Raw genomic sequence first — 21,926 nt, 5'->3', positions numbered from 1 at the left:
TAGCTAAACCCGAGGCGTGAATGCTTGACATTCAAGGAGCTCCTCAAGTGGCATGCTAAGGTCCACGAAAGAAATCCTCTTACATGGATTCCAATTTGCACCTCTCATCCTTGGACAGGATAAGGCTGACAGATATATCAACCTCTCATAAAGTTAGTAATATTGTCAACGATTTGTTACCTTTTATTATGATAATTTTTTTGTCATATTGGTCATATTACCAGAGCAAAGTTTTTCGTACTCTGATAGGTTTGGCTATTTAGGCCGTTTTTAATATTACACATATATTACCTGGTGGTTGGCACCACCAGGTGGAGGTGGTGCAAACCCCTGTAGTAATTAGATTTCATCTGGCTTAATTAAGTCAATGCAACAGACAGTTGATAGTTATTCATTATTTCTTCAAAAAGCTGAAAGATTCTTAATTACAAATATAGTTATCTTTGATTAAAGACAATGAGGGACATCGTTCTTAATGCAGCACCCCGGATAGATACTGGCACCACTTATAAACATGTTAAAACTGTTCTAAGAATTTTTATTTATTTGTTTTTGCAATAGCCACACAAATTTTTTTTTTCTTTCATTAAGTGGACAGTTCCACCTCAAAACATGTTTTTTTTAAAAAAAAACATATATACAGTTTTTATAGACTATAGATGTAGCCTTATACAGTAAAATAAAATGTGCATTGTGAAAAGGTTGTTCATCTAATTATCTTGGCTTTGCTCAAGCTTTGTTCAAGTGTTTTACTTTCCCCAATCTTGTGTCCCCCCGAGACAGCAACAGGTGGGCAGACGTTGCTTTGTTCGTGTCATCTGACTCAGCCTGTCTCTGAAGACAAAAGGACGTCAGCCGTGGAGACGGTGCGACGACAGCTGAGAATGGATTTGCACGCCGGTATGTCCCAGCCTGAAGGTTAGAGCGGCTCGTCTGAACAGGAGGTGTGAAATCAGAGACATGGCGAAGAGATGGACCAGGCTGAGGTGGCTGGCATACGTCTGTAAAACAAACCACGTTATTAGAGAGGCTGCACACGTTACCTTAAGCATCATGGTCTGGGTAACGCTGAGGGGACAAAATGAAGGTTACCATGGGTACAGGAAAAGTGGTCCCATCATTTTTCCACAATTGTTTCCTTGCAACCACTTATATTGATGCATTTTTGGGGGGATTTTATGTGATAGACCGGTGGAGGAAGTGAAAGGAAATTGCACAGGCTTTTAAATATTTTATAATTAAAAATTTGTTAAATTTGTTTAACCCGTTTTACTCTGATACCCTTGCATGCAATCCTATGCAAGCCATTGCCTTCGGATGCCACCTCTAATCAACAAACAGGCTTTGATTTATTCTCAAAATAAATCCAATTGTTCTGTGAAGGCCTCAGATATTTGTTGGTAAGCAAATTGAGAGGCCCCTGGTAACTGGAGGAGCTGCAGAAATGCACAGCTTGGGTTGATAAGACAACTGCTCTCGGTCATGCAATCCACAAATGCGTTAAAAAATGCGAAAAGATGCATTTAAAAAAGTCGTTTTTGTAAAGTAAAAAACGTCCAATTTGAACTTTGCTACAGGTCAGGCAGGGAATGTAAACAAACAAGACCAAAAGTTGCAAAATATTACGTGACATTACAACCAACACTACAAATCACCCTGAACATAGCAGAGATATTTTAAGATGTACGGGAATGTAATATATTTAGCCACTACCACCGCAGAATCAGAGGGGTCTCAAACTCCAGTCCTCAAGGGCCGCAGTCCTGCAGTTTTTAGATGTGCCACAGGTACAAAACGCTGGAATGAAATGGCTTAATTACCTCCTCCTTGTGTAGATCAGTTCTCCCAGCCTTGCTAATGACCTAATTATTCTGTTCAGGTGTGGTGCAGCAGAGGCACATCTAAAAGTTGCAGGACTGCGGCCCTCGAGGACTGGAGTTTGAGACCCCTGGCACTAAACACTGGTTTTAATCACAAAATGAGAAACCGTTCTGTCGATGAGCTCCTTCTCTCTGTCCTCTACCTGACCATTCCCACCTACACACTGCATCTCCCACATGCACACCTCTGCCCTCACCTTCCTGCTGGTTCAAACAAAGCACCAGGGTGCAAATGGCTGCCCTAAAGAGACAACAGAGGTTGCTGTACAAGTCCCGGCTGAGAAAGATAGCTGCTGGCATGAGGAATATGTCAGGAACAATAAGTCTGAAAGAGTGACACTTCTGTAAGAGAAGTAACTGGCAGACAGGAAGCCAAAAGACGTCTCAAAGAGTCTGGGAGCTATCAAGTGATGAAAGAGGCTTGTTATACAGTGCAGAGGTCTTGGAGGAGAAGATTCATTCTCCAGACATGTCTGAGACAAATGATCACCCTCCAGGCTGACACTCTGCATGGTGAAGAAATAACTCTCTTGATCCTTGAGTTGACTGTCAACACGTCTGAATTTAAACATTTGCCTTAGCTAATCTTCTCTGTACTGGGGCCAGAAAAAGGGAAGAAAACTTTAAAACGACCCGTTTAACTTACTCAAAGAAAAAGGTGTCTTTTTAAGTAATAAATTATGACGCAGACGAAGAAATAATAACCATCTTCCACTTCCAAAACAAACATGGAGGTGTTATTTTTATCTGCGCGCGGTCACGAAGGTTGCTACAGCTGAGGAGGACGAGTGACAGAGCGGGGAGCCTTCGTTCACTTAAGCTCGACAGAAGGAATCCTGAAACTATTTCACAGGTTTATCTTTGTCCTCAAGGCTAAATGGAAGGAAACAATGCGGGTCCAACAAGATGCGCGGTCAGTGTGCAGTTACAGCATGAAGTAGCTGTCAGAGCCCCTGGGCGTGCACGGCGGCGACCCCGGGGACAGCTGCGTCTCTGATGGCGGCTTTGGCTGGAAAGTGTGAGCATAACGGGAAAAACGTCTCAGAATGTAGGGTGAAATTGGTTTTCTTTTTAAAAAACACAACTAATATTGAGGATAACGACAGGGAGGCAGCCTCGCGAGCCGGGCCGGCAGCCTTATTTTTTATCTGCTGTGACACTTTGTGCCACTCGGCCTTTTGTTCTCCGTCTCAGTGCGCCATTGACATTTGTACTGGCTTTGTGAAAGTCATGTGGTTCATCTCCCAGCTAAAGGAGGAGAAAAGACAACACGGTCTCATAAATGCCTTTAAGTCTGCTTTGTTTTTTAAGGCATTGTGTTCAGGAATCCTTTGGCTGACACCCAGAGGACTGTCACAAGGTGTGTTCTGATGTTATTTAAGACAATTAGACCCTAAAATGGGATTCAATCAATTTGCTGCATTATCCTTTGGCAAATGGAGCCGGTCCATTAACCCCCAACATTAAATACTGTAGTTTAATACACTTTGTATTTATTTGCACTTACATGTCACATATTTTTAAATAGATACCTGCAGTGTGTTTTAATTGAAACCACTTAATTTTCACGGCTACAATTTAATTTGGAGAATCTTCTGATGCAAGGTGAACCTCCACTCAAGTCTTGACTCTTTCCAGCTACATCCATCTTCCTAACAAGTGTAACTTCCTGTTGAAGAAAGGCATTCCCAGAGTATGATGCTTGCTACTACCACGGTGATAGTGGTGCCGTGTTAGCTTCCTTTGCACACTAAAATTCTGTTTCTGTCTTAGCTGACCAGATCCAATTCCTCTACATGTTTCCTCTGCCCTTTACATGAGAATTTCCATTATATTTTTTCTTCTCCCATGGGTAGAGGCTATTTATGCTATCCTCAAAGCAGTAGTGCAGGGTTGAGTCCCTGACCTTGAGACCTTTGTTGTCTGTTTGCGCCCTTCTTCCCTCTCAGTCCATTTCCTCTCCTGTTAAATAATGACCACTAGAGCCAGAAGATGTTAAAAAAATTGCTTCCTCTTCACAACTCTTCAATAAAAGTCACATTTATGGGGTTGGAGACTGAGAGTCCCTTCAACAGACTCTCCCACCTGGATGTTTGCAGCTCCTTCAAAGCTTTAATAGATCTAATAGCTGCTTCTCTGATTAATGCTCTCCTTACTTGTCCAATGCAGTAGGTTGGGCCATACTCTTTATTTAGGGGTATCTACGGTGGCCGACAGGTGCAAATGCGCAGCAAAAGAGAAACATGCAAACAAAAAAAAAAACACGCGCACAAATTAAATGCGGCAAGCAAAAAGCGAATAAAATGCAGCAAACAAAAAGAGAGACGCAAACACCCCCGAATGAAATGCAGCAAACAAAAAGAGAGACGCAAACACCCCCGAATGAAATGCAGCAAACAAAAAGAGAGACGCAAACACCCCCGAATGAAATGCAGCAAACAAAAAGAGAGACGCAAACACCCCCGAATGAAATGCAGCAAACAAAAAGTGTTGAAAACGGAAGTGCTCCAGACCACTAGGGGGAGTCAAAGAAAATAGTATTCATTTCTATGGGACCAGATGCAAGATTCTTCTTCTTCTTCTTCTTGGTATTTATTGGCGGTTGGCAACAAACTTACAGTAGCATTACCGCCACTTACCAGTATGGAGTGTGGTTCGAGATGGTCTATAAACTTTCACTTTCTACCTTTTCCCTCCATTAACTCCTGATTAAACATACCCCCACACATACACACCTGCTTATATTATCCAACTTGCTTATAGCTTTATATACCCCTCTTTGATATTCTTTACACACTCACACCCAACTTGCTCTACTCATATCCTATGAAATAGCTTTGTTTTTTTAAGATACCGAATAATTATTTGAATATGTCTACTCCCGAAATCTCTCCTCAAAAATTCTATTAAATTAAACCTTTCTTTAATACCTACACACTCTCTCAGCATGCATCTTCTCTCTTCTTCATACTTACAACACTCTAAAATAACATGCTCTATTGTTTCAGACTTCTCACAATAATCACACTTTCCAGATGCAAGATTCAGAGAGATACCTTTACTTTCTTTCAAATTTCTTTCTCTGAATCTTGCATCTGGTCCCATAGAAATGAATACTATTTTCTTTGACTCCCCCTAGTGGTCTGGAGCACTTCCGTTTTCAACACTTTTTGTTTGCTGCATTTCATTCGGGGGTGTTTGCGTCTCTCTTTTTGTTTGCTGCATTTCATTCGGGGGTGTCTTCTTTTTTGTTTGCGTCTCTCTTTTTGTTTGCTGCATTTTATTCGCTTTTTGCTTGCCGCATTTAATTTGTGCGCGTGTTTTTTTTTTGTTTGCATGTTTCTCTTTTGCTGCGCATTTGCACCTGTCGGCCACCGTAGGTATCAGAATTAAGATGGACGAATAGAAATGAATATCAGACTTTTATGGAAAGGTTGTTGAAATCCATCTAAGATGAGTGCATTAAAGCATTTTTTGTGTGCATTTTTTTAAAACATATTTCTTAAAACTTTCACTGTGTACTTATAGTATATTACGAGACAGAAATTTTGCGGGAAAATCAAGCTCCTCTGACTCTTCCTGTGGTCCTTTCACAGATTGTCTGTCTCATACCATCAGGACTCAGTGACAGATCTAACAAATATCTAAAAGAAACGTAAATTTCAAACAGTTTCCTACTGCGGCTGTAAATGTGCCAGACTCGAACTATATTGTTTATTCACAAAACAACTCTTAATTGGCCCTAATTGTTCTGCCTCTGCATTGGTTTGAAGTTTGCATATGGGCTGCATATAGAAGGGCTGAGGAGGCTCGAAAGGCTAGCTGTTGAAATTTGTGAAAGGGACAAAAGACAGCTGAGAACGAGAGCCTCGGTGGGCTGAGGAGTGCGACACGAGGAGCAGACAGCCAATTAACGAGACCCATGAGGTTGCTGAACTCCCAACGTGTGAAATCCTCAGTGTCAAAGGGACTCGTATGGTTCTTCGCGGGGTCTTAAGGTGGTCGGCTCAATAAACACCTGACTTAAAGATGTCTTCTGTTAACGTGACACTTCTTGTCAGCATTGATCCTGCTGCTAATGATACGGAGTTCACTGGAAAGGCGGTAGATATCCCGTCTGAGGTGAATGTATTTATTTCCAGCACGGTACGGAGAGATTTGCGAGCAGGCAGCTGTCCCACCCAACCTTTTATTGCAGACAGAGGAGGGCACACTGAAGTCCAGAGGGGAGGCAAGGAAGGTCTCCGAGAAAGAATCCAAGCCAAGTATTCACAAGGTTATCTTTGTCGTCCAGGACAATTGAATCCTCTGACAATAGGGACTCTGACAGAGTGATGTTCAATCTTATTGTAGTGTGGGTGAAAGGTTCTCTTTTCACTTTGGACAAACTGTAAGAAAATATCACCATGGCTTTTTCTGCACATTTTCCCCGTACAAAACAAATGTTTATTGAGTTAATTGCCAAAAGAATTTGTAACGGCAAAAAATATTTCGCACAGTTTAGACAAAAATCCTAAAAATTTGTTTCGTAAATCCCACTCCACCTTCAGCGTTCGGCAGGAATCTTTTCTGTGATTTCAGTATTTGTTTGTCTTCCATCTTTCAAGAAGGTCAGGACCGAAATAGATCCCGATTTAGAACCTTCTGATAGACTTTATGTGCAACAGCCAATAGAAACATGGCAGCTATGACTGTCCACACCTTTTATTTCTAAATGCAGATGTTCCCTGTTGTGCTCTTGCTTTGTCCTTGTAGGGGGGGAGATGCTTCAGCAAAGCACTGCCTACTGGATGTATAAAAAGAGGAGATCCAAAGCAGCAGCAAGGACAGAAACAGCACACCTGCCGGTCAGTACGCCATCATTTCATCACGAATCATGTCAGTGACCCAAAATCTGATGTAACATTTCGCCTTTTAAAGACTCATCCAGCAGAACAAGTCAGCTAAAGAGAAGAGGAGGATCAAACAGGTAAAGAGGGTTTTATACTTAAATACTTAATACTTATACTTATATATACGAGTAATATACTCAAAATTAAAGAAGCCTCTACTTCTCAAAGGTCTGCTTCACATTACTGTACCTGAGCAATGAGTCCAACCATAAGATCTCTAAATTTACTCTGAAAGGAATGCAAACCTGTTACCATAAATGAATCAGGACAAAATACAGGCAGAAAAGCATCTCTGCCTCTGCACAGCTGCAGAAATCATCATTTCCTCTTAATGAGACATTGCATTTTTTAAGACAGTAACAGCCAAGACCTGCTCAGTGCTTCCTGATTTTAATTAGTAGTATGTCCCCAATAGAAAATAAATGACTTTAGGGTAATTTACCTGTCTAGTGTTTGGTGTAGCAGTCTATATTTCACATATAGTAATAATAATGTAGTTTTATATTAGCCATAATCATGGAAAAGTCGATAAAAACAGCGCTACTAATATTAATAACCAACAATAACCAATAGCGCTGCTAATGAAACATTGGAGAATTGAAGATTATGAGTAAAGAAAATGATCAAATAAACACTGAATACATGAAATAAATCAGCAAGTGTGACTTGTTGATGCAATAAGACCAATAATCCTGGGAAACAATGTTGATCACAGTAAGTAAACGATGAACCGATTAAGTAACCAATCAGCTGAATAATTGATAAATCGGTCAACCAAATCATTAGCATTTTAGGGATGATTGTATTTGAAATGTGCATTTAATTTCTTTGCAGCATATATTTATAAATTCTTTAGAGCGTTGTGATATAATCATACTCTGTTCTCACGCAGCTCCTAAAATGACTGTAGAGCAAAGAAAATGCAATTTCTTCAGCCAGTCCTTCACGCATGCTGTAATTATCACCATCTTTTAGCACAACTTTATTATTCCCCTTTGAAATAGTAATATTTATTAATCTCATTTATTGTCATTAAAAAAAACAAAACATATTTACTTACTAATTTTGTTCTTTTTTTTGCAGTTCTGTGTTCCAATAGCTTTTTTCCTGGTAAATAGTTGTTAGAGATTTTTTGGTATTATCATTTTATTCTTACTTTAGTTCACATTCAGTCTATAGATCTTTGTGATTTTCTGTTTAAAGTGTTCTCTTCTTTAAATGACCTGGAGGTCACTACTGTCTGTTCAACTTTACGAGAAATAGATAACACTGAGTTTCTCAGACTTTAAAACCTTTTGCAAGAACACCCCCTAATTTAGTAACTACCTGTGAACAGTCGTATTTTGTTTTCTTGACAGTATTGACCGAGATTTGAACCGGGCTCAGACCTTTGATCAGATATCACATCTGGACCTGGGTTGTTAGATGTTTGGGTTAGAAGCTTTACGACCTCTGTTGTTTTTCCTGACTGCCCTCTTGCCTGTCCTTGTTTGACAATAAAAACAGGAGCCGTTGTAAGGGCAGCCCAGAACGCTCTGTAGAACTGATCGAAGGAGAGGTTTTGATAGAGCGTTCTCCTTTTGCAAAAGCTCTACATAAAATTCATATACGTTGTCTGTGGTTCTTTCTTTTATTTAGGTTCGAAAGGAAAATACCTATCAATAGTCTTCACACCTTTATGTCCTATCATTTTGAATAAAAAAAAAAAACAACAATAAAGATTGTAGTTGACAACTCTGGAGTTTTTTTTTTGTGACAATTTTCAGCTGACTTTCAACAAATTTCTAGTTTAGTTTTATTTAGGTTCGGGACTTCTTTGGATTCTTTAGAGAGTGAAAGTAATCCACTGCCTAAATCTTTTGAAATCAAACCCCAACTTCGCAGCTTTCAAGATGTCAGGCGACGCCTTAATGGCGGAGTTTGGGCCAGCAGCGTCCTTCCTGAGAAAATCCGACAGGGAGCGACTGGAGGCCCAAACGCGACCTTTTGACATGAAGAGGGCCTGTTTTGTGCCCGATCCCGAAGTGGAGTACGTTAAGGCTACAGTTACCAGCAGAGATGGGGACAAAGTCACTGTTGACACTGAAACTGGAAAGGTAAGTAGGGCGCAGATGTACATTTATAAACCTGGAGAAATGGTTGTGGTAAAAAAAGAAGAAAAAAAAAACTTTCAGTGGATCTTAAATGAATTTTAAAAGAGATGTTTGCTGTGATGAATGTCCTACAGACTGTTACAGTTAAGGAGGTAGATGTCCACCCCCAGAACCCGCCAAAGTTCGATAAAATCGAAGACATGGCCATGTTCACCTTCCTCCATGAGCCTGCTGTGTTGTTTAACCTCAAAGAGCGTTACGCAGCATGGATGATCTATGTGAGCAGTCACTACAAAAATCAAGAAGCTGCTTCTTTTCAACTATACGTTCCCAGTAAGTCATACGTTTGCTGTCCGTCTCTGGCGTCAGACCTACTCAGGACTCTTCTGCGTGACTGTCAACCCCTACAAGTGGCTGCCAGTGTACGATAAATCGGTGGTTAATGCCTACAGAGGAAAGAAGAGGAGTGAAGCTCCTCCTCACATCTACTCCATCTCTGACAACGCCTATCAGTACATGTTGTCGGGTGAGTTCCAGCTAGAAAAGAATATCAGAAATTATCCAGACATTAAAAGACAAGAGGACTAACACAGATCTTGTTTAATATCGTAGACAGAGAAAACCAGTCAATCCTCATCACGTAAGTTATGTATGATACTCTCAGCTGCTTTGATTATATTTTCAAGCTGATTTCTTTCATCTTTACATCATATTTATTATATATACTACATGTTTTCTCTGCCCAGTGGAGAGTCTGGTGCAGGAAAGACTGTAAACACCAAAAGGGTCATCCAGTACTTTGCCAGCATTGCGGCTGTTTCTGGAAAGAAAGATCCAAGTCAGGAGAAAAAGGTTAATATTATTCTCTCAATGTTATATAGAATAATAAACTAAAATCTACGGCTACAGTGATTAAACCTTGTGCTTCCACACAGGGAACCCTGGAAGATCAAATCATCCAGGCCAATCCTGCTCTGGAGGCTTTTGGAAATGCCAAGACCATCCGAAATGACAACTCTTCCAGATTTGTAGGAACATTTATCACTTCCTATTTTTTGTTGTTGCATTTGGAGAGCCTACAGGATTAAACATCAAGTTGAAGAAATAACAGAGTATCATGAGTTGTGTGTGTGTGCGCGCGTGTTATTACTTTTTTCACTAATTCTTTTAACTGAACTACATTTTACAGGGTAAATTCATTCGAATTCACTTTGGGGTGAGTGGAAAATTGTCCTCAGCTGACATTGAGACATGTGAGTCTGCTTTAATAAAAGCTGTCCAATATTTTTACATCCTTTCTTGAACGATTTTCTAGTAAAACCACGTCACTACTGTGAAAGTTAATGACTCCCTTCAGTCTGTTTTTCAAGGCTTTACATTCATACGAATACAAAGCTATTGACTAAAGTTTAGCTTGATCTCTTGTGGACACCCTAAATGTAATCATTACATATTTTTTTTTTTAGATCTGTTGGAAAAATCTCGTGTCACTTATCAGCTCAAAGCTGAGAGAGACTATCACATCTTCTATCAGATTCTGTCCCAAAGGAAGCCAGAGCTGTTGGGTGAGCACACAGCAAACAAAGAGTATACAAGTCTTATAAAACACCTCAAATGAACCTTTTCATTCCTTTAACAGAAATGTTGCTGATCACCAACAACCCCTATGACTATGCGTACATCTCTCAAGGAGAAACAACCGTAGCCTCCATCAACGATGCAGATGAGCTAATGGCTACTGATGTAAGTAAATGCAGTCTGTTGGCTGAAATCCCCCTGCACATAGTATCCAAGCTAAATCACATGAATTTTTATCTGGTCAAAGGAAGCTTTTGATGTCCTGGGATTCACCCAAGAGGAAAAGAATGGCATCTACAAGTTGACTGGAGCTGTTATGCATTATGGAAATATGAAGTTCAAGCAGAAGCAGAGGGAAGAACAAGCAGAGCCTGACGGCACAGAGGGTAAGCAATGAAGCTGGCTGTTTGTACACATTGACATCGTAGTAACTACAGAAATCTCTGATCCCATAGATTGTAATAATAGCAATAATCTGACACAATAACCAATTTTAGATGTGGACAAAGTGGCATATCTTATGGGCCTGAACTCTGCTGACCTCATCAAGGGTCTCTGTCACCCGAGAGTTAAAGTAGGCAACGAGTGGGTCACCAAGGGCCAAAGTGTGCAGCAGGTAACCAAAAAGCATCTATATTTTGTGTGTATCAGCAGAATTGATAAATATCAAGTTTAAATCAGTTTGTGTCCATCCCATTTTTAGGTGTACTACTCTATCGGTGCTCTGGGAAAGTCGGTATACGAGAAAATGTTCCTGTGGATGGTGGTGAGAATCAACCAGTCCCTCGATACCAAACAACCTCGGCAGTACTTCATCGGGGTGTTGGACATCGCTGGATTTGAGATCTTTGATGTGAGAGTTTGCGGTTTTATGGGCATCCGATCTGTAGAAGAAAAGATCTCACTCTGCATTTGCTTATGGCTTCTAGTTCAACACCTTTGAGCAACTGTGCATCAACTACACCAATGAGAAGCTGCAGCAGTTTTTCAACCACCACATGTTTGTGTTGGAGCAAGAGGAGTATAAGAAAGAGGGCATTGTGTGGGAGTTCATTGACTTTGGTATGGACTTGGCAGCCTGCATTGAACTCATTGAAAAGGTTAGTACATCATCTAGTCTAAGAGCAGATAAGGCGTCATCTGAGGATTTAGTCTTTGAATCCTCAGATCAGATGTCGCCACCAACTACCTGGAAAAGGAAAATCCTCTGAACTCATGTTCATGCTGTCATTTCTTTCCTTTAAGGGACATTAAGGGATTTTAAACTTGCAGAGTGCTTGATGTTTAATCTTTCATGTATTTACCCTAACAGCCGATGGGCATCATGTCTATCCTTGAAGAGGAATGCATGTTCCCAAAAGCCAGTGACTCAACATTTAAGGCAAAACTATATGACAACCATCTGGGTAAAAGCCCCAACTTCCAAAAGCCCAGAATCGTTAAAGGGAAACCAGAAGCTCATTTCTCTTTGGTTCACTATGCTGGTACTGTTGATTACAACATCTCCAACTGGCTGGAAAAGAATAAAGATCCACTGAATGAGACTGTGGTTGGACTCTATCAAAAGTCTAACCTGAAGTTACTATCTATGCTATTTGCTGGGTATGCTGGCTCTGATTCAGGTGAGGTCTCTGTCACCTTACTGATTATTACTTCCAATGAATTTAAGCAGTAATTTAAAACTTGAACATCTATAATTTTCATACAGCCCAGGATGCAGGAGGCAAAGGGGGGAAGGGAGGAAAGAAGAAAGGTTCTTCCTTCCAGACTGTGTCTGCTTTGCACAGGGTAGAGTACATATCATGGTTTAGGCATTTCCAAAGCTGAATATTCTGCCTCCAATATCTTATTTATGCTGTACTTGTATTAATAGGAAAATCTGAACAAATTAATGACCAACCTAAGGTCAACTCACCCTCATTTTGTTCGTTGCATCATCCCCAATGAGACCAAGACTCCTGGGGCTATGGAGAACCCTCTGGTCATGCACCAGCTGCGCTGTAATGGTGTGCTGGAAGGAATTAGAATCTGCAGAAAGGGATTCCCTAACAGGATTCAGTACGGCGATTTCAAGCAAAGGCAAGAAAAACCATGATCTTCTCATGTTGTTTGTAAGATCCTTTCCAATTGGGTATAAATGATGTTCCAAAGCATGGCACCTAATTTGTTGAAGAACCATCGTCAAGTTTGATGGTTGGGTCAGAAGTTGTCATTGTTGGTACATTCTCTACAGCAATGTTGATGATGCTTCTCTTGGGTTGCCTGAAGTTGGTTTCTCATAGTGATATGAAAATTGGAACTAAAGTCACTAAACATCTAGACAGATGCCACACCTTTGACAGTAATACCTACATCAAACAATATCTTATCTGACTATTGTTTGAAAATCTAAACATGTCATATTTGGTGCTACAAAATTACATGAACACTTTGCAAACGTTGTAGCAATAGCCTGATAAAATGTCTTATTGTCATGCTGCATTACACACACAGCTTTACTTACCTCAGCATGCCGAATGCTTGAGGGGCATTATTTAGGTTGGGAAAAAAAAAAAAAAAGTGGCATTACGACAGAAGTAACCTAAACTACATTTCAACAAACATGCAGTATTATGTAATTAGACCATGTCTTTAATAAGACAAATTTGCCAACACCCCTGAGAACTTTAGACTTTCGCAGTTTACGTTTTCATTTAGAAATTTTCATATTTACCTCCAAAAGTTGCACCGTTTCAGATATCGCATCTTGAACCCGAGTGCCATCCCTGAAGGGCAGTTCATTGACAATAAAAAAGCAGCTGAGAAACTTTTGGGGTCTTTGGATATCGATCATGAGCAGTACAAGCTGGGACACACAAAGGTTGGTTCTGTACATTAAAAACCATTAAGAACAGATTGAGAAAAACATTTCCTGTCCATTGACAAAAGAATCTGTCACTATCAGGTGTTCTTCAAAGCCGGCCTGCTGGGGGTACTGGAAGAGATGAGAGACGACCGTCTAGCTCTCATCATTACTGGGATTCAGGCAAGATCCAGAGGACTGCTTGCCAGGATTGAGTTCCAGAAAATTGTTGAACGCAGGTTGGAGTTCACTGCTTATTTTCACGGCAAAAAAACCACAACATAATTCTGACAAAGAAAACTCAAACATCCTGATATTCTCCACAGGGACTCTTTGCTGGTGATCCAGTGGAACATCCGAGCCTTCATGGGTGTGAAGAATTGGCCCTGGATGAAGATGTTCTTCAAGATCAAGCCTTTGCTTAAATCAGCTGAGACCGAAAAGGAGATGGCAAACATGAAAGAGGAGTTTACCAAGCTCAAGGAGGCCTACGCCAAATCTGAAGCCCGCAAGAAAGAGCTTGAGGAAAAGATGGTCACCCTTCTCCAAGAGAAGAATGATTTACAGCTCCAATTTCAATCGGTGGGATGAATACCTTATCTTACTTTTTAACAGTTGCGTAGAGCTACTGTAGAATATAATACAAGCTTAATTTCCTCTGTGTAGGAGCAAGACAATCTAGCAGATGCTGAGGAGCGCTGTGAAGGTTTGATCAAGAGCAAAATCCAACTGGAGGCCAAAGCGAAAGAGCTGACAGAGAGGCTGGAGGATGAGGAGGAAATGAATGCAGAGCTGACTGCCAAAAAGAGGAAGCTTGAGGACGAATGTTCAGAGCTTAAGAAAGACATTGACGATCTGGAGCTGACTTTGGCTAAAGTGGAAAAGGAAAAGCACGCCACTGAGAACAAGGTATACTTCATGTTAACTGTCTGGTCTGTAATTCTTGTCTTTGGGAATAATTCCCTTCTTCATGCTAGTATGTTGTGTGCTTCCTACAAGGTGAAAAACCTGACCGAAGAGATGGCAGCTTTGGATGAAATCATTGCCAAGTTGACCAAAGAAAAGAAAGCTCTTCAGGAGGCTCATCAGCAGACGCTGGATGACCTGCAAAGTGAGGAGGACAAAGTCAACTCTCTGACCAAGGCCAAAGTCAAGCTGGAACAGCAAGTCGATGACGTGAGTGCTCGCTTTAAAAGAAAAGCACCTTGGGTGGACTAGAAACAAACTGGTGAGCTGATTGTTTGGAATGATGCTTCAGCTTGAAGGATCACTGGAGCAAGAGAAGAAAATAAGAATGGATCTGGAAAGAGCCAAGAGGAAGCTGGAAGGGGACTTGAAGTTGACCCAAGAAAATGTGATGGACCTGGAGAATGACAAACAGCAGCTGGAGGAGAAGCTTAAAAAGTAACATTTACAAATCAGCAGATGTGTAAATTAGACAGTTGTCTAAAATAAAAAGTTTCTGTTTCTGAATGCAGGAAAGACTTTGAAATCAGCCAGCAGCTCGGTAAAATTGAGGATGAGCAGGCGATGGGTGCTCAACTTCAGAAAAAACTGAAGGAGTTGCAGGTAAGCAGATAGCTTATGCTTCGTTTTCTCTTTATTAGCCGTGCCTCTAACAATGTCGGCGACTTCCATCAAGGCCCGAATTGAAGAGCTCGAGGAGGAGCTGGAGGCTGAAAGGGCTGCCCGGGCCAAAGTGGAGAAGCAAAGAGCCGACTTGGCCAGGGAGCTGGAGGAAATCAGTGAGAGGCTGGAGGAGGCCGGAGGAGCCACCTCAGCCCAGATCGAGCTGAACAAGAAGAGGGAGGCTGAGTTTCAGAAGATGCGCAGGGACCTCGAAGAGGCCACCCTGCAGCACGAAGCCACCACGGCTGCGCTGAGGAAGAAGAACGCAGACAGTGTGGCCGACCTGGGAGAGCAGATCGACAACCTGCAGAGGGTCAAGCAGAAGCTGGAGAAGGAGAAGAGCGAGCTCAAGCTGGAGCTGGACGATGTGATCTCCAACATGGAGCAAATCGCCAAAGTGAAAGTAAGATACGCCTAGAAAAATAAGATTGCTTACATCCTTTGTAGATTAGTTTCTCACCCTCACAAACATTTATTTTATTAGTTTGTAATAAAATAAATGTGCACATGTGTGCGTAAAAGTGATAGGAAAACCTCAATTTCAGTGTTGGTGATTTAGAAAGTCTTTAGAAAAGACGTTGTTCCAGTAAACACTAAAGGACCTTTCCATGAAGAAACAGGCCTAGACTTTTTGGTCTACTAGTTTCCCCAATGTGATTTGTATTGAGTTAGCTCATTCCACATTGTGCATACACATACTGTGGCTTCAGCCTGCAACACAATATTGGATGTTTTTGCTACTTTGCACTTTTCGTTTACAGTAACATGAGTCAGAAGCTTAGCAGTATATACTTTTTATATTGAGTATTTTTGCATCTTTAGTAAAAGCAGTCTTTAGTTTAGTGCCTGCTGATATTTTGAAGAAAACTCCCATATGCCTGTTTTCTAGCAGTTTTATGCTAAGCTAACAGTCATTACCATCATGTCTATATTATTTATAGCTGGGGCATCTAATGTTACAACTTTATCAGGCAAAACCATAGTCCCCGCGAGATAACAGTCTCCTCAACAAGAAGTATTGTGATGTTTTAATACCTCAACATCTTGTAAGATGGGATCTGGTTACATCCTAGTAAACATGGGAATTAATCAGTTGCAAGTTTTCTTCAAACATGATAAAATTGACACCTTGTTAATCTTTTCCTTTAGACCAACCTGGAGAAAATGTGCCGTACCCTGGAGGACCAGGTGTCTGAATACAGAACAAAATCAGAGGAGGCCCAGCGCTCCATTAATGATTTCACCATGCAAAAAGCAAAGCTGCAAACTGAAAATGGTAGCAAATTACACTCATGCTGAAATAAAATCGCTAGCCTTTAATGACACCGAAAAACCACAGGACAATCTGCGGACTGAGCCTTTGTTTTACAGGGGAGCTTCTGCGGCAGATGGAGGAAAAGGACTCTTTAGTCTCGCAGCTGACCCGAGGGAAGCTGTCCTACACTCAGCAGGTTGAAGACCTCAAGAGACAGCTGGAGGAGGAGGTGAAGGTAAGCTACGGTTTCAGGAAGTTCTTCTTTTACTAAAAAAAAAATCTCTACCAGCCGGACAACTTGATTTTATTCCAATTTCTTAAAGGCCAAGAATGCACTTGCCCATGCAGTGCAGTCTGCCCGCCATGACTGCGATCTGTTGAGAGAGCAGTTTGAGGAGGAGCAGGAAGCCAAAGCCGAGTTCCAGCGCAGCTTGTCCAAGGCCAACTCCGAGGTGGCTCAGTGGAGAACTAAGTACGAAACCGATGCCATCCAAAGAACTGAAGAGCTGGAAGAAGCAAAGTAAGGACTTCAGAACAATTACCTTCTCTTTTGTTTTGCCTGCACTGTGATTGCTTTATTATGTTTTTGCCTCTTAGGAAGAAGCTAGCTCAACGCTTGCAGGAGGCTGAGGAAGCTGTTGAAGCTGCAAATGCTAAATGCTCCTCCCTGGAGAAAACCAAACACAGGCTTCAAGGGGAAATCGAGGATCTCATGGTGGATGTGGAAAGATCTAATGCGGCTGCTGCAGCTTTGGACAAGAAGCAAAGAAACTTTGACAAGGTGATGAGACATTGCAGATACGCAGAGTCCTTTCGGTCAGGAAAGGAAGGCTTGTTGAGAACATTTGTTACGTGTAATTCTCGCAGGTCCTGGCTGAGTGGAAGCAGAAGTACGAGGAGTCTCAGTCGGAGCTGGAAAGTTCTCAGAAAGAGGCGCGTTCCCTCAGCACTGAGCTGTTCAAGCTCAAGAACTCCTACGAAGAATCTCTGGATCATCTGGAGACCATGAAACGCGAAAACAAGAACCTTCAAGGTAAGTAGAACTCATTATTCAAGTTTCACAATACACACGATATGGTTGAATGATGGAAAACTAAATAATTCTGTCTAAAACAGAGGAAATTTCTGACCTGACTGAGCAACTTGGTGAGGGAGGAAAGAATATCCATGAGCTGGAGAAGATCCGCAAGCAGCTGGAGCAGGAGAAAGCCGAGATACAAACGGCTCTGGAAGAAGCAGAGGTGATTAAAAACGTCTAATACATCATGCACTTACCTTTGTGATCGTTGATGCTTTGCAGGAAACCCAGCCGCTTTCTGTTTTTGCGCCAGGGTTCTCTTGAGCACGAGGAGGGTAAGATCCTCCGAACCCAGCTGGAGTTCAATCAGGTGAAGGCGGACATTGAGCGCAAGCTGGCCGAGAAGGACGAGGAGATGGAGCAGGCCAAGAGGAACCAGCAGAGGACGGTGGACACCCTGCAGGGCTCCCTGGAGGCGGAGACTCGCAGCAGGAACGAGGCTCTTAGGCTGAAGAAGAAGATGGAAGGAGATCTCAACGAGATGGAGATCCAGCTGAGCCAGGCCAACAGGCAGGCGGCAGAGGCTCAGAAGCAGCTCAAAGGAGTCCATGCCCACCTAAAGGTTAGAGACCTAACATCACAGACACTTCGATTTTCCATTCTGGGCTCATCACTTGTCAATGAAGGTAAAACCGAATCTACATATTATTCGTCATAACAGGACTCACAGCTGCAGCTGGACGATGCGCTCCGCTCCAATGACGATCTTAAGGAGAACATCGCGATTGTGGAGAGACGCAACAACCTGCTGCAGGCGGAGCTCGACGAGCTGAGGTCTCTGGTGGAGCAAACCGAGAGAGGTCGCAAGCTGGCGGAGCAGGAACTGCTGGATGTCAGCGAGAGAGTTCAGCTGCTCCACTCTCAGGTACACCAGCCAACAAATGTCCAGTCTGTACCCATGTTGGTACGAGGGCGCTTCACAATTTGGCTCCTCCTTTCCGGTGGATCAGTGTAGGAGGGATAATGAGAGCTTGAAAAATGTTTATAGGCAGTTGCACAGTGAACAAGTTTTCTATTGCTTGCTTGCATGTTCAGTGAACATGGGACCGCTCCCACTCCTGTGTTGACCAGAATCTAGCTCTGCACCCAAGCTGGCATATCACACTGAAGTTGGCATCTGCTTCAAGCCTCATGATTCGCTGCTAAACTTAAGAGCTACTTCGCTTTCCTGCATTTTTATCATTTCTATTTCAAAATGTACGATTCTCATTTCTGAACTGATTTTCTCTGCACTCTTCATTTCAGTCTTTGGAACACAATTTGAGATTTCTCAACCTCCAAGCAATTCAAATCTGAAACACACTACAAAGAGATTATGACTAACTCACACACACACACAAACAAGAAAATCATAACATGTTGAGTTGAAATCTCTGGACTTAGTTATTCTACAAATAGCAACCTATTAGGGATGCACAATTTCGTGAACACATCGTCATCGCAATGTCAGCGTGTGCATTATTCATATTGCAAAAGGTTGGTGTTTATTTGCTGGCCAATATATCATACAAGCTCTGAAGTTGTATTTTTTCAAGCTATTGCAATATTTGCTGGCTCATGGCAACAAAAGCTCATGCAAGGCACAAGTTGTTTTGTTTTTTTTTTGCATTTTTTGACATTGCAAGATTTTCCATTATTGTGCCCTGCTATCTACCTATCTGCCTGTATGGCTATGCAATGTGTTATTTTTTTTCTTAGAAATGTTCAGTTTCAATCTGTTTTTAATGATTTTTATGTTACCAATCAATCAAGATGTGCTACTGGCGAGCTAACGTTCTGTCCTGATCTCCCAGAACACCAGCCTGCTGAACCAGAAGAAGAAGCTGGAGGGAGACGTCGTCCAGATTCAGAACGAGGTGGAGGAGGCCGTGCAGGAGTGCAGAAACGCCGAAGAGAAGGCCAAGAAGGCCATCACCGACGCAGCCATGATGGCGGAGGAGCTGAAGAAGGAGCAGGACACCTGCGCCCACTTGGAGCGCATGAAGAAAAACATGGAGCAAACCATCAAGGACCTGCAGCACCGCCTGGACGAAGCGGAGCAAATAGCGATGAAGGGCGGGAAGAAGCAGGTCCAGAAGCTGGAGGCCAGGGTAAACCGTCCCCATCCGTCACAGTGCTGCTGGAAATTACAGCACCTTTTACGTTTTATAAACTTGACCTCTTTTTTTTCCCCCTCTTCATTTCAAGGTCAGAGAGCTGGAAAATGAGATCGACATAGAACAAAGAAAAAGCAGCGACTCTATCAAAGGGGTCCGCAAGTACGAGAGACGCATCAAGGAGCTCACCTACCAGGTCAACCCCGCCGCCACACTGCAAAAACTAGTTTCTACCACAGATAGTATGCTTTAACAAAGACAAAACCAACTTATAAGTGGCTTTTCAGAAAGATATGGGCGCTTTTTTTCAAGTCAATAATTCCTTAATATTGATGAAAAAATTCCTGACTCCACTGGTAAATGATTTCACTTGTAACACAGGAAAAATGTCTTGTTATAAGTTAAATAATCTGCCAGTGGAACTAGAACTTCTTCATCAACATTGAGTAGTTAATGACTTAAAACAAGCTGCCATATCTTGCTGAAAAGTTACTCGCAAGTCAGTTTTGTCGTATTTAAAATGTACTAAGATATTTGCACTATAAATTAGACCAAAAATACTAAGATTTTGTGTTCATGCTCAGTAAGCAACATAATCTGCTGATTGAACAGACGGAGGAGGACAAAAAGAACCTGGCCCGTCTGCAGGATCTGGTGGATAAGCTTCAGATGAAAGTGAAATCCTACAAGCGCAGTGCAGAGGAGGCCGTAAGCTGGAACACTTCCGTTTGGTTGCCTCCTTTGTTAATAGCACCGTCGTGTTAAAACCGCGCCGATCCGGCTTTTCTTTCAGGAGGAACAGTCCAACGTAAACCTGAGCAAGCTGCGCAAGCTGCAGCACGAGCTGGAGGAGGCGGAGGAGAGGGCCGACATCGCAGAGTCTCAAGTCAACAAGCTGCGAGCCAAGAGCCGAGACCCCGGAGCTAAGGTGCGGAGACGAACGCGTCAAAAGTTTCAACATTTGCTGCTCTAAATCATTTTGCAAAAGGTGACGTCTTCCGTCTGTTTTTTTCCAGAAATCGCATGATGAAGAATGAAGCCGCCGCCGAGGCTCCTATGCGTGCCTGTAGTTTAGTCGTAGCCTTGTAGCTGTTCTTTATCCTCCATGCAACATGAGCAGAATAAAGAATAAATGAGTTATGCATGCCACCTGCACCGCCCGTCTCAGTGGTTTAATTTAAACCCATCAGCTGATTACAGCAACACTTAAAATACATTTTCAAAAACCAGGATGTCTTTACTACCAGTACAAAACTGCTGAATGTTTTTTTTTCTCTTCTGGATGACAAAAACAACAAAAAAAGAAGTAGCCTTGGCTTTGATTCTGAGAATTGTGCTTCTCGCAGCATGCGGCTCTGATGTGCTGCTGACATGAGCAGCTGAGTGTGCAGCTGGGGATGAGCTGTAAGAGGACGACTGCAGGCGGCTCGGTTCAGACAGGAGGACGGAACAGATGAATCAGGGTTCTGAATCGTCTCGGGCCTTGCTTTGGTTTGGTCGGAGCCAAGAAACTAATCCATTTAAATCAGGGTAGAATTACAAGTGGAAGCTACGTGTTGCATCCTTCATTAAATGACATTAATACCCCTGTGGAGTATGTGCAAACTTTAGATGGAGGCAGTAATGTGAAACAATGAAAATGCCGTTGCTGCTAAAATGTTCTGATTAAACGGCAAAGAAAACAACAAATAGTGACTAAAGTCTCAATGCGAGACGTTAGTCCATTAGAGGGCAGCGTTGGTACACTTGTCTTACATCATGACACAAAGCTTCCCTTATTTGTTTTATTTATTTTTCTTTCAAAATAAAATTTCCAAGTATTTTTTTTCCACTAGTTGTTAAGTTATGTTTGAAAAATCCTGTTAGGGAAATTAAAATAAATAAACTTTGCCATACTGATGGGTCAGCTATCTATCAACGCTATGATAATCTATTGAGTCTGATTAAACTATATCTTTGTTCATTTTATTAGGTAACCTGTCCTATTTCCAGTTTCTCACACCTCCTCATGCTCAATAAATTGATGAGACTCTGCAGCCTAACAGCCACGTTATAAAATGCTAAAAGTAGATTCCTTAAAATCGCTAATCTAACCTAAAGTTCCTATTACAAGGCAATCTTTTTTTAAATTTTTTAAATTTTGTAAAAAAAACGATGGTGCGTGTCTAGTGTGTACGTTTATTGTGGCAACAGTGACGTTGCGGTTCAATCACAGTGACATTTCAAAGTCCAAGCTCTCTTCTATAACTCTATAGAACCACTCCCAATAAAATAAACAGTGTCACTGTGTTAACACCTCTCTCCTTTATCATGTTGCATAATACAAGATAGGTTCCCCTTTGGCTTTGTTTTTATCAGCTACCCTGGCTTATTGGTATCAACAGTTTACTTATTGTGCTGGAAGAAGATTTCTGATGGGGATAATGGGTGAAACCGTTTGGTGCATAACCAGTTTTTCACTTTAAATATAACAAGATTCGTATATTTGAGCCAGACTTTATACAATTGACCTTTTAATTTTTATTTTTGAATATTTGCTGCCAATCAGATGTAAGGATGGAATATTTGATAGGCTTTAGTATT

General features: G+C 41.7%; 1 protein-coding gene across 2 annotated transcripts; it reads left to right on the top strand.

Moving 5' to 3' along the window:
- The first annotated feature begins 6,661 nt into the window (after positions 1 to 6,661).
- Positions 6,662 to 20,498, top strand: LOC116711530 (myosin-6-like). 2 transcript variants are annotated; one of them, XM_032550859.1, is made up of 39 exons: positions 6,662 to 6,727; positions 6,801 to 6,849; positions 8,657 to 8,868; positions 9,000 to 9,143; positions 9,235 to 9,391; positions 9,478 to 9,505; positions 9,612 to 9,717; positions 9,801 to 9,893; positions 10,055 to 10,118; positions 10,332 to 10,430; positions 10,505 to 10,608; positions 10,691 to 10,829; positions 10,941 to 11,059; positions 11,147 to 11,296; positions 11,373 to 11,543; positions 11,756 to 12,065; positions 12,152 to 12,231; positions 12,317 to 12,522; positions 13,180 to 13,303; positions 13,388 to 13,524; positions 13,612 to 13,867; positions 13,952 to 14,194; positions 14,285 to 14,461; positions 14,544 to 14,689; positions 14,764 to 14,854; positions 14,928 to 15,317; positions 16,064 to 16,190; positions 16,286 to 16,404; positions 16,493 to 16,689; positions 16,767 to 16,950; positions 17,037 to 17,202; positions 17,286 to 17,410; positions 17,501 to 17,809; positions 17,909 to 18,112; positions 19,041 to 19,337; positions 19,435 to 19,539; positions 19,956 to 20,051; positions 20,137 to 20,271; positions 20,360 to 20,498. In XM_032550859.1, the coding sequence occupies exons 3-39, from the start codon at positions 8,665 to 8,667 to the stop codon at positions 20,378 to 20,380; spliced, it is 5,823 nt and encodes a 1,940-aa protein (XP_032406750.1). In that variant the 5' UTR covers positions 6,662 to 6,727; positions 6,801 to 6,849; positions 8,657 to 8,664; the 3' UTR covers positions 20,381 to 20,498. The 2 variants fall into 2 exon arrangements, with proteins under 2 accessions (XP_032406750.1, XP_032406749.1); XM_032550858.1 differs by having other exon boundaries at positions 6,697 to 6,849.
- The last annotated feature ends 1,428 nt before the right edge of the window (positions 20,499 to 21,926 follow it).

This window comes from Xiphophorus hellerii, chromosome 21 (assembly GCF_003331165.1).
Source record: "Xiphophorus hellerii strain 12219 chromosome 21, Xiphophorus_hellerii-4.1, whole genome shotgun sequence".
Classification (NCBI taxonomy): Eukaryota; Metazoa; Chordata; class Actinopteri; order Cyprinodontiformes; family Poeciliidae; genus Xiphophorus; species Xiphophorus hellerii.
The sequence above is the reverse complement of the archived record's forward strand: the minus strand, read 5'-3'. Positions and strand labels throughout refer to the sequence as shown.